This window comes from Arachis ipaensis, chromosome B7, assembly GCF_059453495.1.
Source record: "Arachis ipaensis isolate K30076 ecotype BB chromosome B7, ASM5945349v1, whole genome shotgun sequence".
Classification (NCBI taxonomy): Eukaryota; Viridiplantae; Streptophyta; class Magnoliopsida; order Fabales; family Fabaceae; genus Arachis; species Arachis ipaensis.
In genome coordinates, this window is record NC_142442.1 from 141,247,815 (window position 1) to 141,263,836 (window position 16,022).

Consider the following 16,022-nt stretch of genomic DNA (forward strand, 5'->3'; position numbering starts at 1 on the left):
GTACCTTTGTTCAAGGTCTTTCCACAGATTTGCAGGATCTTTTAATGTGAGATATTCATTTTTTCAATCCTTCGTCAATATGACGATGAAGAAAGATCATGGCTTTGACTTTATCCTTCTGGGATATATTATTTTTAGCCTTAACGGTATCTCCAAGATCCATTGAATCAAGATGGATTTCAGCATCTAGTTTCCATGATAAATAGTTGTTTCCAAATATATCAAGAGCATTAAATTCAAGATGAGAGAGTTTCGACATAACGAAAATTTGTTACCTGAGTCTTTCTAAAATTTGATTAGAGTCTCGTGCTGATAACGTGTTATAAAATAAATAAAGATATACTAGATATAAAATAAAAATGTGTAAATAGAAGACTCTAATATTAATATAATTAGCTCAATAACAATAATTCATATATGTATTTACTAATATTATAAGTTGTAATATATATATATATATATAAAAAGAGAGAGAAGTATTCAGTAAAATTGCAACGTAAAAAAAGAGAGAGAATTGATTTGTTTATTGTTGTGTATCGTGTTCCTCAGTTGCTTCTCTATTTATAGGCAAAAAAGTTTTACATTTTTTAACTTCATTAATTTAGTTTGCCTTAAGAAATTAAGTATTGAGAACAAAATCAGCCGTCTGGCAATCTATCTTGACCATTTTGATTTTATCACAACAATCTTTTTATTTTTATCTAAAAATTTTGAGTTAGAATCTCATTTCTAATTTAGAAAAAAAAAAAAACAATAATAGAAGGAGTGACGTGGTTTAACGCTCCCAGACACAAGCCGAGGCATTTGGCAAATATTAACGCTTGGCACTTTCAAGTTTCAACAACCATCAGTCCATTACTGATTCTTTCTTTCAATTTTCTCATTAAATCCTTCTTTGAATATCACACGCACACTAAACTCCCAAATTATACCCTAACCTAGAAACTAAAACACTCATAAAGTGAATCAAATTAAAGTAAAGGAGGTCATTTTACTCATTTATCATAATGACTTTTTGCCCCCTCCCCCGGTCGCTCTCTTAAGTCTTAATTGTAGACCTGACTTGAAATATTTATTATTGATAACTTATGTATTATTTATTATCTAATTATATTTTTATATATAAATGAAACATTTCTTGGTGTCTAAATTTTATATTTCTAAAATGCGTTATTTTTTAACTGTCAATTACATATGCATATATAGATATTTTCTTTTGAAAAGTTTATATTGAAAAATAAGATTTTAAATTAATAATTATAAATATAAATAAATTATTTATATTTTTATGTTTTTAACAAGCACATATTTGTTAACGAAACTATATATATGAATATTGTTGACTATAACGTTTTTTTCCTAATAACTTTCAAAATGTTACTATTTTTAGTTAGATTTGTTTTAACTTTTTAATAAACTTAAGCAAAGACACACTGTTAATTCTAACAAAAAGAATAAATTTTCATACTTAATACGCAAATAATTATTTTACTAGTATTTTTATTAAATACATATAATAATAAAAGTAAAATGAGTTAGGATAATAAATATTTTATTCTTCTTTAACACATATTTTAAGAATATTATTTAAAAATGACTTATTAAATTTATTTTAAAATATTAAATGTATTAAAAATTTAAATTTTATTATTATTATTATTATTATTATTATTATTATGCCGTGTGCCTGTTTCCTTAGTTGAATCTATATCTATATCCATAATTTATATAACCAAGTCACTTTCCAAGGTCATAATGGTCATCGCCTCGCCAATCTGATTCGCCACCTGAATCTGACGGCGGAGGCTGCTCGCCAACACGCTCCCTCGCATCTCGGTTACGTGCAAAGGGCCAGCGCGTGGTTTCACGCAGACAGTAACCTACCCTTTCTGTCGTTATTCACTTTCCCGTTACACGTGGTTTCGTCCGTTAATTATTTTCTATTAACTTGAGCTGTGCCCCTGACGCTCTCTGGCAGCAGCGTGAGATTCGGTAAGACACGGAAATATTCGCTACACCTCACTTCTCCATGCTTTCCTAGATCCTCATAATCCAAGCCACCCAATCACAGGAAAATTATTCAGACTGCAGAATCAAAAGGGAAAGAGGGCGAGAAAAAGAGTCGAACACCAGGATTCACATGAACCTCACCGCACTTTAACATTTCAACTTTCTTCTTTCTCACGAGAAATAATTATTTAATCAAATTAATAATTCATTAATAAAATAAATAAAGCTCCTCTGCACCATCGTGGTTCTTTCTCTGAGTAAACAAATTCCCATTGCGATCTTTCTCTCCCCGTGCGTCTCTTCAGTGAGAGATTTCTAGGGTTTTCACTGAGATTCAGATTTGGCGCGCTCGCAGAAAACTAGGGTTTTCGATTTTCTTCCCCTCATTTTGTACCATTTACCTTCATGGTGAAAACGAAAGGTCATTGCATTGGTTCCTGAATCCCAAGATTTTCGACAATAACCGAAATCGCGCGAAAAAATCTCAGCTCATTCCCTCAATGTAATGACTTCTGTCGTCAGCGAATGGCTCAATTTCGTTTCCGGCGACTCCGTACTCTTGCCATACTCGTCCTCGCCTTCGCCGGTGCCGCCGTTTTCGGCGATGGAGAGCAATGGACAGCCCCGACGATCGATAATAACGACATAGAGCAGGTGACTGATCTAGATTGGAGCAGGTTGTTCCACCATGACTACTCGCCGCCGTCTCCTCCACCTCCACCACCGCGCCCGCCGTCGGTTTCTTGCGAGGACGATCTCGGCGGGGTAGGTTCGCTAGACACGACGTGCCAGATAACGAACGACTTGAACCTCACCCGCGACGTGTACATAGCAGGGAAGGGAAATTTCAACATCCTCCCCGGTGTGAGGTTCCATTGTGAGATTTATGGGTGCTTTATAACCGTCAATGTCACCGGGAACTTTACCTTAGGCGCCAACTCCTCGATTGTGACTGGAGCCTTCGAGCTCGAATCGGAGAACGCCGAATTTGGTAACGGTTCGGTGGTGGATACGACGGGGATGGCGGGGAACCCGCCACCGCAGACTAGCGGGACGCCAGCAGGGGAGGATGGAGGCGGCGGGGGGCACGGTGGGAGGGGCGCGAGCTGCTTGACGGACACGTCGAAGCTGCCAGAGGATGTTTGGGGAGGGGATGCGTATGCTTGGGATACGCTTCAGAACCCTGAAAGCTTTGGGAGCAAAGGTGGGTCTACGAGCCTCAAGGTAGACTATGGTGGGTTAGGTGGTGGGATTGTGAAATTGATGGTTCATCAGGTTCTTGAGATGAATGCTAGGGTTTTAGCTGATGGTGCAAATGGAGGTAACAAAGGTGGAGGTGGCTCTGGTGGCAGCATCTACATCAAGGCTTACAGAATGTAAATAATTTATTCGTTTATTTTGCGTCTGTGTTTGTGTGTGTTTCTTGATTGACATAAGAATATTCTTGTTGATTTTGAGCTATTTCAGTTGTCATATATCTCGTGGTTCTCTTGTTGGACGATTTTGATATTCATCTTGGAATCTTCATTATTGCTGTTTTCACTTTTGTTTTCATTTTTTAAGATATATGTATATTATAAAACAAATAACAAAGAGCAAAGAATCTGTATTTTGATTTCATTTTTAAGTATGGCTACGTAAATTGACACGCATTTAAAGAACAAAGAATCGTTTGTCATTTTGTGAAGTTAAGACGCAAATTATCCCTAGATTTGAAGTTTATTTTTGCCTTCTAATCTGTTTATGACAATATCTACACACAAAATAGCATGCTGAGCCTGGAACACACCGTCTCTTGCTTATCGGATTCCATGGTCTTTTTCCCCATATTAATATGCGTTGAGTCAAAGACATGTATTGCAACTAGTGGAATGTTTGTACATTTGTTCTGGTTTTAATTGCAGCTGAAATGTAATTACTATTCATGAAAATTGCTTGTATGCTTTTTCATTGATCTCTTTAATTGTTTTAAAGAGCAGGACTGGTGGTGGGATGATCAGTGCTTGTGGTGGTGATGGTTATGCTGGTGGTGGTGGTGGCAGAGTTTCAGTTGATGTTTTCAGCAGGCACGATGAGCCCAAAATTTATGTACATGGTGAGGATTTCATTATGTTTAGTTCTTTATGAATATACCTGGCAGAAGAGCTTCTCTGCAGATTAAGTACTCATTTTATGCTATGCTCTTAATATATAGTGTGACATGACCCTTTTTTCCTGTTTTTTTTTTTTGCACCTGGCAGATGAGGAGGGAGTTCTCTCCTACTTTGCCAGTGAAATTTTAGTTGCACTCTAGAATTAACTTGCACTTTAGTTATAAACACCTAGGATTTGGGAATTACTCTCATTCTACTCTGGAGTTTTCTTTAACCAGTATCCTATTTTTATGGACAACCCTGGAAGGTTGGGCAAGAGATCTTTAACTTGTTGCATGAAAATTGATTGCTTTCTCTTAACTGCCAATTGATTTTGCTATTTCAGGTGGTAGTAGCGTGGGCTGTGCTGAAAATGCAGGTGCTGCTGGAACTCTTTATGATGCAGTTCCTCGAAGCCTCATTGTTGATAACTTTAACATGACAACTGATACGGAGACACTTCTCTTGGACTTTCCTAATCAACCTCTTTGGACCAATGTTTATGTTAGAAATAAGGCTAGGGCCACGGTTCCTTTGCTCTGGAGTCGTGTACAGGTTTGTCAAATTCAGCTCAACACCCATTTCTCTCTGGAGTGTGTGTTTTTATATCCCTGTGATCATTTGATTGATGTATATTGCTTTACACTGCAAGCTGTCTATGCCTCTCTTAATCTTAAAACCATATATTTGTGTTTTCTCTTATTCTTGATATATAAGAGATTGAGTATTTTTTCAAGAGCTTTGTTGGTATTCATGATCTAATGTTCTTGCCGTTTTGCCAGTGTATTTTTACGATGCAAGGAGAAGGGTTGTGGGGGGAAAGGGGGGAGGTTGTTAGGTTTGCATAGAGATCAGAAATATGAAAGCTCATATGACCGTCACTTTAGTATTCTGTTAATATTATTGGTTTGTTTCTTCTTAGTGGATGGCTTTTTTATTTATTGTTTTTTTCGTTTTTATTCTGTCTCTGTATTCCCTTATCTTTTTCTGGTGAATTCTTGTCTCTAAAAGAGAGAAAGTGAGAACCTTCTGCTCTTCTTTTAGGCCTTGCTTCTTTAGTTGGTCATAACCTAACTCGTTGGGTCATGAGGTTTCATCCAATGGCTTTGGGAGAAGTTTTATGTTCATATACAATCTATGCTACAATATGATGTACTTTGCTATAGAGCAAAGCTCTCCTACTTCTAAGGAGGTTGGAGGTTTCTAAGTGACCACCTTATATGGGATAAATTCAGCTGTTAGTGTGATATGGTTTGAAAGTTCATAGCCTTTTTATCAGGATGTCTTTAAATCCATGTTGAGGATTTCAAGGCTTTGTTACTGTGATATCTGCTTCCATGTTTGTTTTTTGTCCTCTTTCAAGGTTTTTTAGAGGAGTTCTTGTCTTCATCTCTCTTTGCAATTCTGTTCTGGCATGTTAATTCTTTACTCCCATGCAAAAAAGGAAGATATATTGTGATACCTGTCTGTTTTTCATCTGGTTTGGAGAAAAAAATATCTGCCATGTAAGGAAATTAGTTCAACTGTGTTTCACATTCATTATGTAGGTGCAAGGACAGATAAGTATCTTGCAGGGTGGGGTGTTGAGCTTTGGGCTGCGACATTATGCTTCTTCAGAGTTTGAGTTACTGGCTGAAGAACTGTTGATGAGTGATTCTGAGTTGAAGGTAGTTGGAATATCTGTCAGAATTTGTTTACTAGATCTTGTTTGTTGAATCTTCAGTCATTCTCAATCCACTAGCTGTTGTATCTTCGAAGTGTGAACTGAATGTTGACTCATACACTTCTTTATCTTCGTCACCTATTTTATCCAGAATGACTAGATATAAATGAGCATATCCGAAATGGGCTGACATTAATTTATGCCTTATATTCACTTATTTTGTGTGGCAAAGGTATATGGGGCTCTACGTATGTCAGTAAAAATGTTCTTGATGTGGAACTCAAAGTTGCTCATAGATGCCGGGGAGGGAACTGCTGTGGCAACTTCTTTGCTTGAAGCTAGTAATTTGATTGTTCTCAGGGTATTTAACAACTCTGACTCTAAAATGTTATTGCATGTGGTCTATCATTTAACTCATCTGGTTTTATTGACAGGAGTCTTCTGTTATACATTCTAATGCAAACCTTGGAGTTCATGGACAAGGTCTATTAAATTTGTCAGGGCCAGGGGATTGGATTGAAGCTCAGCGCTTGGTTTTATCCCTATTTTACAGTATTCATGTGAGATTTTATTTTTATACTGATCATTTTCTGTTTTTGCCAATTGATTCATCTAATATGATGAACTGGAATATTTCCTTTTCCAGAAATATTTTAATATTATTTCATTATTTTTTCCACACAACAACATTTTATGTCTATACCAGTGAAATATGAATATCTTACATTTGTTATTTTATTGTAATCATCGAATGCAAATTGTTCTTCCTGGATAATAGTTTAGTAAAAGATTGTAGTTGCAGTGAAGTTCTTCAATTCTCCGAATAGAATCCTTGTATTCAATCTATGATATATATAGGTCCATAATTCAATGGATACATCTGAAAACTGTTATTTGGCTCCATTCTTATATCCAATGCTATATGATCCATGTAGCCGACCTCACATAGTGGAATAAAGCTTTGTTGTAGTGGTAGTAGTATTCTTATACCCAAATCTTTGCATATATAGTTCTTAATGATAATAATCTCTTTACTACCTATATATATTTCTAAAATTTATTTTGAAGAAAAAGTGTCTTTCTGTTTATGCCAAAATATTTATATTTAGATAATGATAATAATCTTCCTAAATAAATTTTTTAAACTTAAATGAAGAAACTGCATCATTTTTGTTTATGCTGAAATATTTAGAAACTGTTAAGAGAAAAATTCTCTTATAGATTGCAAACTTTTGTTCCTCTCTACATTTTCATCTTATCAGGATCATAATCTTCATGTGGTGCTTATTCTTTACCTTTTAGATCAAATATACTGTCTTCCCCCTTTGGGTACCTTTCTTTTTTTGGTGTGTGTGTGTGGTCTTTGCATATATAGTTCATAATGATAATAATCTCTTTACTACCTATATATATTTCTAAAATTTATTTTGAAGAAAAAGCGTCTTTCTGTTTATGCCAAAATATTTATATTTAGATAATGATAATAATCTTCCTAAATAAATTTTTTAAACTTAAATGAAGAAACTGCATCATTTTTGTTTATGCTGAAATATTTAGAAACTGTTAAGAGAAAAATTCTCTTATAGATTGCAAACTTTTGTTCCTCTCTACATTTTCATCTTATCAGGATCATAATCTTCATGTGGTGCTTATTCTTTACCTTTTAGATCAAATATACTGTCTTCCCCCTTTGGGTACCTTTCTTTTTTTGGTGTGTGTGTGTGGTTCTGTTGCAATCTGAGATGTTCTTGGTACTATGGACTCTATTTGCCCTTGGGTTTTGGATGTTATCAATTTTCTCTTGTTTTTTAAGTAGAGCCATATTGTTAACTTGCTTTGTGGCAGTAGCTAATGTGATAATAGTGCATGTGTTTACACTTTGGTTAAGCAAGATTTAGTCTTAACTCCCGAACCTGAGTTTGCTTTTGGCATTTTCGGTAGGTTGGGCCTGGGTCTGTCTTGCGTGGTCCATTGGAGAATGCAACAACTGATGATGCGTATGTTTGGATATTGTTAAATATATTTGTTAATTTCTCATCTCATTCTGTACACTGATTTTTAGTTCTGCTAAATTTATGTACTCGTATGATTTGACAGGACTCCCAAGCTTTATTGTGACAATGAAACTTGCCCCTTTGAATTACTTCATCCTCCTGAAGATTGCAATGTGAATTCATCATTGTCATTCACACTTCAGGTACTTGTAAACTATCCTGAAGTGTGGTGAATTTGGTTATGCTTATATATCTTTAGTTGAAAGTTCTTGTGTATCTTCCTTTCTAGATCTGCCGAGTTGAGGACATTCTAGTTGAAGGCCTTATTAAAGGTTCTGTTGTCCATTTCCACAGGGCAAGGACCATAACTGTGGAACCTTCTGGATTAATATCTGCCTCTGGAATGGGTATTTTTCTTTTCAAGAGGCTATTATCAGCTGTCACTTTTTAGCTGAAACTACTGTGCATTTCTATATTCATTGTGTCCCTTGAAAATTAATGTTCACAGGCTGTACTGGTGGTTTGGGCCATGGAAATGTTCTAAGCAATGGTGTTGGTAGTGGCGGTGGGCATGGTGGGAAAGGAGGGGCTGCATGTTATAATGATAGTTGTATTGAAGGTGGCATTTCATATGGGAATGCAAACCTGCCCTGTGAACTTGGTAGTGGAAGTGGAAATAGCAGCTCAGCTAGTGGAACGTCTGGGGGTGGTATTGTAGGTAAGCTTATGTTTGGATCAGTTAATTAATTGGTTCATTTTAAATACTCAAAGATGTTGATTACTACAAATTTTCTCTAACTTCCAATCTTGTTATGTGTGCTGTGCAGTCATTGGATCATTAGAACATTCTTTGTCAAGTTTGTCCATTAAAGGTTCTATAAATGCTGATGGAGAGAATTTTGAACCAGCAACCAGGAGGGAGAATCTTGCATTTTTTGATAATTTTACTGGAGGTTCTGGGGGTGGATCTGGTGGGACCATACTATTGTTTCTCCATACCCTTTCACTTGCTGAATCAGCTATTCTTTCTAGTATGGGCGGTTATAGCACAAATGGAGGCGGTGGTGGAGGTGGTGGACGAATTCACTTTCATTGGTCTGACATTCCCACTGGAGATCTTTATCAGCCTATTGCTAGTGTAAAAGGAGACATTCATACTGGGTATGTTGTTTAGATTCTACTATGTGTGCGTTCTGTAAGTTTGCTTCTGAATTTCCTTAATATTTATGGCTGCAAGTAAATGGCAGTTCTCTGAGTTTTTTCTTTTACATTCATATGTTATAATGGTAATTTCAAAAGGTTATCCTTTTATATGATTATAATAGGGGAGGACAAGGTAAAGGACAGGGTGGTTCTGGAGAAAATGGGACAATAACTGGAAGGGATTGCCCCAAAGGGCTCTATGGGACATTTTGTGAGGTATATTTTCTTGACAGTTCCACAATTTAATTGTAATTCTTACATGTATATGTGGTCTTGCTTGATCATGAGTTTCCATGGATGTATGATCTTGTATGTTTCTTGGTGCTTTTGTTTACATCTGTGACTATATGTTGCAAGTATTGATAGAATTGAGGGTGGTGGATTTGACTTTTGTTTGTTTGTTGGGGGGGTGGGGGGGTGGGGAGGGGAGTAAAAGAAGAAATGAGTTTCATGGAACCTGGGCCTTCTTTTCTGCAATGTCAAAGTTGTGAGCCTTTTGTCCATCATGCCTTGCATAAGTTCATTTGATGTGGCTACTGCCCGTTGTTCGCTCTACCTTTCCTCAATGGCAGTGAGCTGCTTGACTGCATCCTACCCTGCCCTCAGTTCCTTGGCTGCCAATGCTTTTGACAATGTTGGATTGGAGGAAGCTTAGTCAAATTAATTGGAACTTTGATTTGTTTACCCCACTTCAATTCTAGGAGCATTCCAACTTCTTTGACTAATTGTTGGTTCCACTTCTAAATAATCTACTAAGGTTTATATTTTTTGCTTGCCTACAGGAATGTCCAGCTGGCACTTACAAGAATGTTACTGGATCTGATAAATCTCTCTGTCGCCAGTGTCCAGTTAATGAGCTTCCTCATCGTGCATCATATATTACGGTTCGAGGTAGACTAGACAACATAAAGGATTTTGACTGAATTAGCACGGCACACTATTCTGTTTTATTTTGAAGAATTATATTGAAAGTTAAAATGCACAAATTTTCATATTGTCCAATTGTACAGGTGGGAATGCTGAAACTCCTTGCCCGTACAGATGTATTTCAGACAGATATCACATGCCAAACTGTTATACTGCTCTCGAAGAGTTAATCTACACATTTGGTGGTCCATGGTTGTTTGGTCTTTTTCTTACTTGTCTACTGATCCTGTTAGCACTGGTGCTTAGTGTTGCTAGAATGAAATTTGTTGGGGTTGATGAATTGCCTGGCCCAGCACCCACCCAACATGGTTCACAAATAGATCATTCTTTCCCCTTCCTGGAGTCGCTAAATGAGGTATTCATCAAGCATGATTCTTGTTTCCTTGTTATATTTATGAATTAAGATGCTTATGTCTTTCTCTCTTATTAGTTTTCTTCTCTTTACGTCCTTGGCAATTGTATGGTGATGACATGATGTTCTGCAATGCCTAGGTCTTGGAAACAAACAGAGTTGAGGAGTCCCAAAGTCATGTTTATAGAATGTACTTTATGGGGCCTAATACTTTCAGTGAGCCTTGGCATCTGCCACATTCACCTCCTGAACAGATACAGGATATTGTGTAAGGAGAAATCTTCTCTGTTTGATCATTGTAGATTCGCTGGTTGGAATTTAAGAATCTAGCTAATTTATTTTTTCTTGGAATATGTTTTGTCATGATATTAAAATGGATATCTTTCAACAATTGTTATGACAGTTTTGAAGGTGCATTCAATACTTTTGTGGATGAGATTAATGCTTTAGCAACATACCAGTGGTGGGAGGGTGCAATCTATAGCATTCTTGCTGTTCTTGCATATCCTCTTGCATGGTCATGGCAACAATGGCGTAGGAGATTGATGTTGCAACGTTTGCGTGAGTTTGTTCGATCAGAGTATGATCATGCTTGCCTTCGTTCATGTCGTTCTCGAGCTCTCTATGAAGGGATCAAGGTTTGACTTGTTCATATGTATATTGAACCGGTGAACAATTAAGTATTTGATGGTATTTTTTACTTGTTGATGATTGTGTTGGTTAAATTGCATTTTTGAATCCTTTTGTATTGTGCATTCTATTATCAACAATAAATGTTAACTGTATCAGTATGGATAAATGGTCATCAGATGATCTAATGGTTTATTTTCATTTAATTGCCATCCCCTGATAGGTGTGTTTTATAGTTAAACCAACAATGATCTTGTCATATGAGATGCCTTCTAGTTCATTGCATTGTTGTTGATTGCTTTTTATTTTGTCTTTTTTTGCCCCCGTAAATGCTGAGAAATTCCAGTTAAAACCCCGGTGAACATTGATTACTAATCTGAGATAAAAATCTCATCATTGATTTAAAGTTCATTTTTTCATTGTATTTTAAATTGAAGAGCTGTTTAAAATAAAGATTTCTTAAGATATCTGTGCAACTTTTCTTTCCAATTGAAAAATCAGAATGCTAATTGACCTGTGAAATTATAAAGGTGAATGCAACTTCTGATTTGATGCTTGCATATGTGGACTTCTTTCTTGGTGGAGATGAAAAGAGGACAGACTTGCCTCCCCGATTACATGAAAGGTTTCCAATGGCATTGATTTTTGGGGGTGATGGAACTTATATGGCTCCATTCTCCCTCAACAATGATAATATTCTTACCAGCCTTATGAGTCAGGTTTGTATAATGATTTTTGTACTATAAAATGAGTTTGACAGACAGATACATTTTATTTGTTGCATTTTGTTCTATTTAGGGAAATAAAATTACTTGTGTTTGTCTAATATGTTTCAGTCAGTTCAACCAACAACATGGTATCGATTAGTGGCTGGACTTAACGCGCAGTTGCGCTTAGTTCGTCGAGGACGACTAAGAGTAACATTTCGACCTGTCCTCAAATGGCTAGAGACTCATGCTAATCCTGCATTGAGTATCCATGGTATTCGTGTTGATCTTGGCTGGTTTCAGGCGACAAGTAGTGGATATTGCAACTATGGGCTTGTGGTTTATGCTCTTGAGGATGAAGGCTATCCGTCCGGTGCAGAAAATATTGATGTAGCTTCAAGAACTGAGGAAAGATCACGGTAATCCTTTTTTTTTTTTTTTTTTACTTTGCAACATCACCTTCTTTTCATGTCATCTACAGAGAAACTATTTTTCTTTTTCTTGTTGATCTATTGAAATTTATGGTATATTTTTTGGTATGTGATAGTTGTATTATGATTTGGTTTTTGTTATTTTTGTTTCCAGGCTTAATATTAAGAAGGATCGACCCCCAGTTCTTCCAAGAAGCAGAGGTCACTTAAGCCCTCGTGGAAGAACTGAGAACAATTATATGAGGCGAAAGACACACGGAGCTGCTTTAAGTGTGAACAATTTGCATATGCTTGATGAGAAGAGGGATATCTTTTATCTTCTCTCTTTTATACTTCATAATACAAAACCTGTTGGCCATCAGGTATGTTGCATTGATCATTGTGTACTCACTAGATATAATTTATTCGTATTGTTTTTTAGAGCTGACATGTTCCCCCTTTCCCTTTTGCACTGTTGTTGCAGGATCTTGTTGGTTTAGTAATCTCAATGCTACTTCTAGGAGATTTTAGTTTAGTATTACTTACGCTGCTTCAACTGTATTCAATTTCGATGATGGATGTCTTCCTTGTTTTGTTCATATTGCCTTTTGGTATTCTCCTCCCGTTCCCTGTTGGAATTAATGCTCTCTTTAGTCATGGACCAAGACGTTCTGCAGGCCTTGCACGCCTTTATGCTCTATGGAACCTTACATCTGTTGTTAATGTTGTGAGTTCTCTCTATCAGGTTTCAGCTGATCAGTTGCAGTTATTCTTTTACCTTATGCAATGGGACAAACGAGGTTTATTCATATTTTTGGTTAGGGGAATAGGGGGTTTAAAATAGGCTGGAAATTTTCACGGATGGGTTTAATGTGTAAACTTACAGAGGTCTTCTATGAACGTTCTCATTCCATTTTTTTAACTCCAACTAAACATACCTTAAAAGAGTTGAAGATATCAACAGAGACCCTTTCCCTTTATTTATTCATTTTGGATTTAGCATAGCCCTCTTTTCAAATCTAAGGGACTTGGCTGTTTCTTTTGTTACTAGGTCATTGCATTTCTTTGTGGATATGTTCATTACTACTCTCAATCATCTTCGGGTAAAAAACAACCCAGCACTCAGCCATGGAGTATTGGCATGTAAGTGTATTCCAAGCTTATATATAACAGTTTTTTTGCTTGGGAAATTTGATTAGTAGAACTTTTTCTCTTTTCAACTTTATGTGGATGCAGGGACGAAAATGAATGGTGGATTTTTCCAGCTGGACTGGTGTTGTGTAAATTGTCCCAATCTCAACTCATCAATTGGCATGTTGCCAATCTGGAAATTCAAGACCGTTCCTTGTATAGTAACGATTTTGAGCTGTTCTGGCAGTCATGATGGTATGTTCACAGCATATATACATATATTCAACAGTAACTCATTTCCTCCTTCCCCTCCTTTTCCCTTGATCTAATACATGTTTAATTTGAGTACGGCCATCTAGAATTAGGTCAAAGATTGACATAGAGATGGTAGGAAAACTCAAGGTGGGGAGAAATAGCACTACAGAAAATCCAAAGTAGAGTTTTAGAGGCATTCATTACTGTAACACCTGATGTTCAATAGTTTTTGTTATAAAAAAAAAGAAAATTTTCACCTTGAATTTCCCTACTGTGTAAATATAAAGTAAATAAGCACTCTCTAAATGTAGTTGTAGATTAGTCTTAATGCATACTTCGTCATTTTTGTTCATTTGGGAAATGCCCTCAAGTTTAGTAAAAATCAACCATGAGAATTTGGCAGTCTTGGAATAAGATTTTTTGAGCTTCAATCCTCCGCCAACCTTGCCACAAAAGAGAAGTTATTGTTTCATATTTGTTGTTTCAGCTGTTGGTCATTTTTTTGTAATCAAACTTAGTTATACTACAATTGTATTACTTAGCATTTTTGTTTTAGATCATGGTTGGTTTTCAAGATTACGATTGATTATGCTACTGTGTATTTAATTATATTTAGACAGCTTCAATTATGCAGATTTTAAAGCTTTATTGGGTGGGGTTCTGGTTTACGTTTCTAGATTGATGGGGTGAGGGAGGAGCATATGGGTCGTTGAGGGCTTGTTTCGGTTTCAAACAGTTGCCAAGCTTATTAGCTGTGCTTAAATGAGGGCTTCTTTTGTGCTGCACCTGCCCTTTCTCTAACTCTTTGTTTGTATCTAATCCTTGTCCAAGTCTTTGGTAATATCTCACCCAACTTCCTAGGTTTTCCTCACAAACTAACATATTGTCATTTAATATTATCATTTTATTTTCGCGTAACTCCGTTTGGTCTGGTTCTTGAATGAATCCCCGCAATGAACGGCTGCTAGAGTTCTAATATTCGCATTGTTAACTTTTTGTATATTACGAAGTAATGTTTCTATAAATTTTATCCTCATCTGATCAGGTTAACACAGCAGACCATTTAGAAATGGTTACGGTAGGATCAAAATGTTATACGTTATGTCTCGATTTGCATGGATTGTATAGTCATAACTAATAACAGCACGGTACGGTGGATGTGGCAATGTGGCATGTGAATTTGGAACTGAATGCGTTATGCGTTATTAGTGTGTTAATGCATTACAAGATACCTAATTTATCATTCGCCTCCCTTCCAGACTTAAAAAAAACAAAAAGTTTTGATAAGGATTTAGTTAAAGAATGTCCTAAGGATATTAGTTTTCGATTCAAATTTTCTACTCGTAATATTTGTTGGGCACTAGCTAATAAGACTCTTTCGGAATAATTGTGATAAATATTCGGAAGGGAAAGAAATGTTTTATAGGTTCCACGTAACAAGTTTAAAATGTACATCTCTTTTGATAAAATGTTCAAACATTAATTGTCAAAATTATTGGTTTAAAATTAATACTTTAGGTGAAATTTTAAAAGTAAAATAGGTATATAAAAGATGATATTGTAATAAGATTTATATCGTAAAATCGATAAATATAATAGAAATTTTGTAAATTGATTGAGTTATTTAAAATTGTAATATCAAAATATTTTATGAGTTAAATTGACATGCAAACTATTATGTTTCTAACAAGAAGCCAACAGCACTGAAGATATCATCAATCAATTTAAAACCCCAACAGGGCCTAACCCACCGATAAGCAAGCTGGTAATATTGAAAGCGTAACTTAATATTCTCAAAATGGATGTGAATCTCCATTGGTTCTCTGGCTTCCCATTCTCCACTGCATGCATGGGTTTCCCATCAATATACTAAATGAATGACCAGAAGCAAACTGTCTTTTTAGATAAACATCCGTGAATGAGTTTGCAAACATAGCTTGAGCCTCGCTCGGCAACATGAAAAGTATAAGATCCATCCATTTTTTAACAAGGGAAGAAACGGTTTCTCTAATAACCTTATCGCCAAACTAACTTGAGTTGCTCTAATAATTAGCTCACTAATTCGCTTAAGTATCGGACATTTAAATTTCGTCTTGTGCATGTGACAACTCATTGGTCAACAACACCCTTAAATAGAGCTCCAATTTGTAACAGATTAATCATTGGCTAACCAGACTGAAAGATACAGTGAAAAGTGAAAAAAAATAAAAGAAAAGAAACCTCTGCCAGAAGTGCTTGATTAAAACCACATGAATCCTGAATCTAAACAATCAATCCCCCCATTCTTTGGATTACAAATGGATCTCTTCCGAACCATCCCTCAAAATGTCCATTTGGAATCTAGAAGCATCCCATTAAATAATTATGATCAGCCTGCGCCACTTAATTTAATTGGAAACTCTTTCACTGCTTTGATAGAACCTCCCTATTCATCGTTTGATTTTCTTCCAGACTTTCTAGAACAAAATTGAAAAATATACCTTGGGTCTCCCATCAAAAGTGTAGGCAAATGTACATGTAGGTAAAATAACCTTGTGCCAATAAACCTTAGCTCACATGGCATATTTTTCTCTCTCCACCTCAAAAGTCTCAAGCTCAAGTCTTATTG

At 36.0% G+C, this 16,022-nt stretch overlaps 1 protein-coding gene across 5 annotated transcripts; it reads left to right on the top strand.

The window, feature by feature from the left end:
• The first annotated feature begins 2,209 nt into the window (after window positions 1-2,209).
• On the top strand, window positions 2,210-14,455 carry LOC107606271 (uncharacterized). 5 transcript variants are annotated; one of them, XM_088493299.1, is made up of 23 exons: window positions 2,210-3,386; window positions 3,990-4,105; window positions 4,489-4,697; window positions 5,690-5,809; window positions 6,038-6,166; window positions 6,240-6,365; window positions 7,747-7,802; window positions 7,903-8,002; window positions 8,089-8,206; window positions 8,308-8,517; window positions 8,627-8,960; window positions 9,125-9,218; window positions 9,785-9,893; window positions 10,013-10,284; window positions 10,422-10,549; window positions 10,685-10,919; window positions 11,442-11,630; window positions 11,748-12,037; window positions 12,204-12,411; window positions 12,513-12,755; window positions 13,080-13,171; window positions 13,265-13,414; window positions 14,031-14,455. In XM_088493299.1, the coding sequence occupies exons 1-22, from the start codon at window positions 2,536-2,538 to the stop codon at window positions 13,410-13,412; spliced, it is 4,377 nt and encodes a 1,458-aa protein (XP_088349425.1). In that variant the 5' UTR covers window positions 2,210-2,535; the 3' UTR covers window positions 13,413-13,414; window positions 14,031-14,455. The 5 variants fall into 5 exon arrangements, with proteins under 5 accessions (XP_088349425.1, XP_088349422.1, XP_088349423.1 ...); XM_088493296.1 differs by having other exon boundaries at window positions 14,035-14,455; XM_088493297.1 differs by having other exon boundaries at window positions 14,092-14,455.
• The last annotated feature ends 1,567 nt before the right edge of the window (window positions 14,456-16,022 follow it).

Bases quoted from the DNA above. Each gene is read 5' to 3' on its own strand.
- LOC107606271 (XM_088493299.1), top strand. From the start codon at position 2,536: ATGGCTCAATTTCGTTTCCGGCGACTCCGTACTCTTGCCATACTCGTC. The intron at 4,106-4,488 runs GTGAGGATTTCA...TTGCTATTTCAG, and splicing joins GCCCAAAATTTATGTACATG to GTGGTAGTAGCGTGGGCTGT. The intron at 11,631-11,747 runs GTTTGTATAATG...AATATGTTTCAG, and splicing joins TTACCAGCCTTATGAGTCAG to TCAGTTCAACCAACAACATG.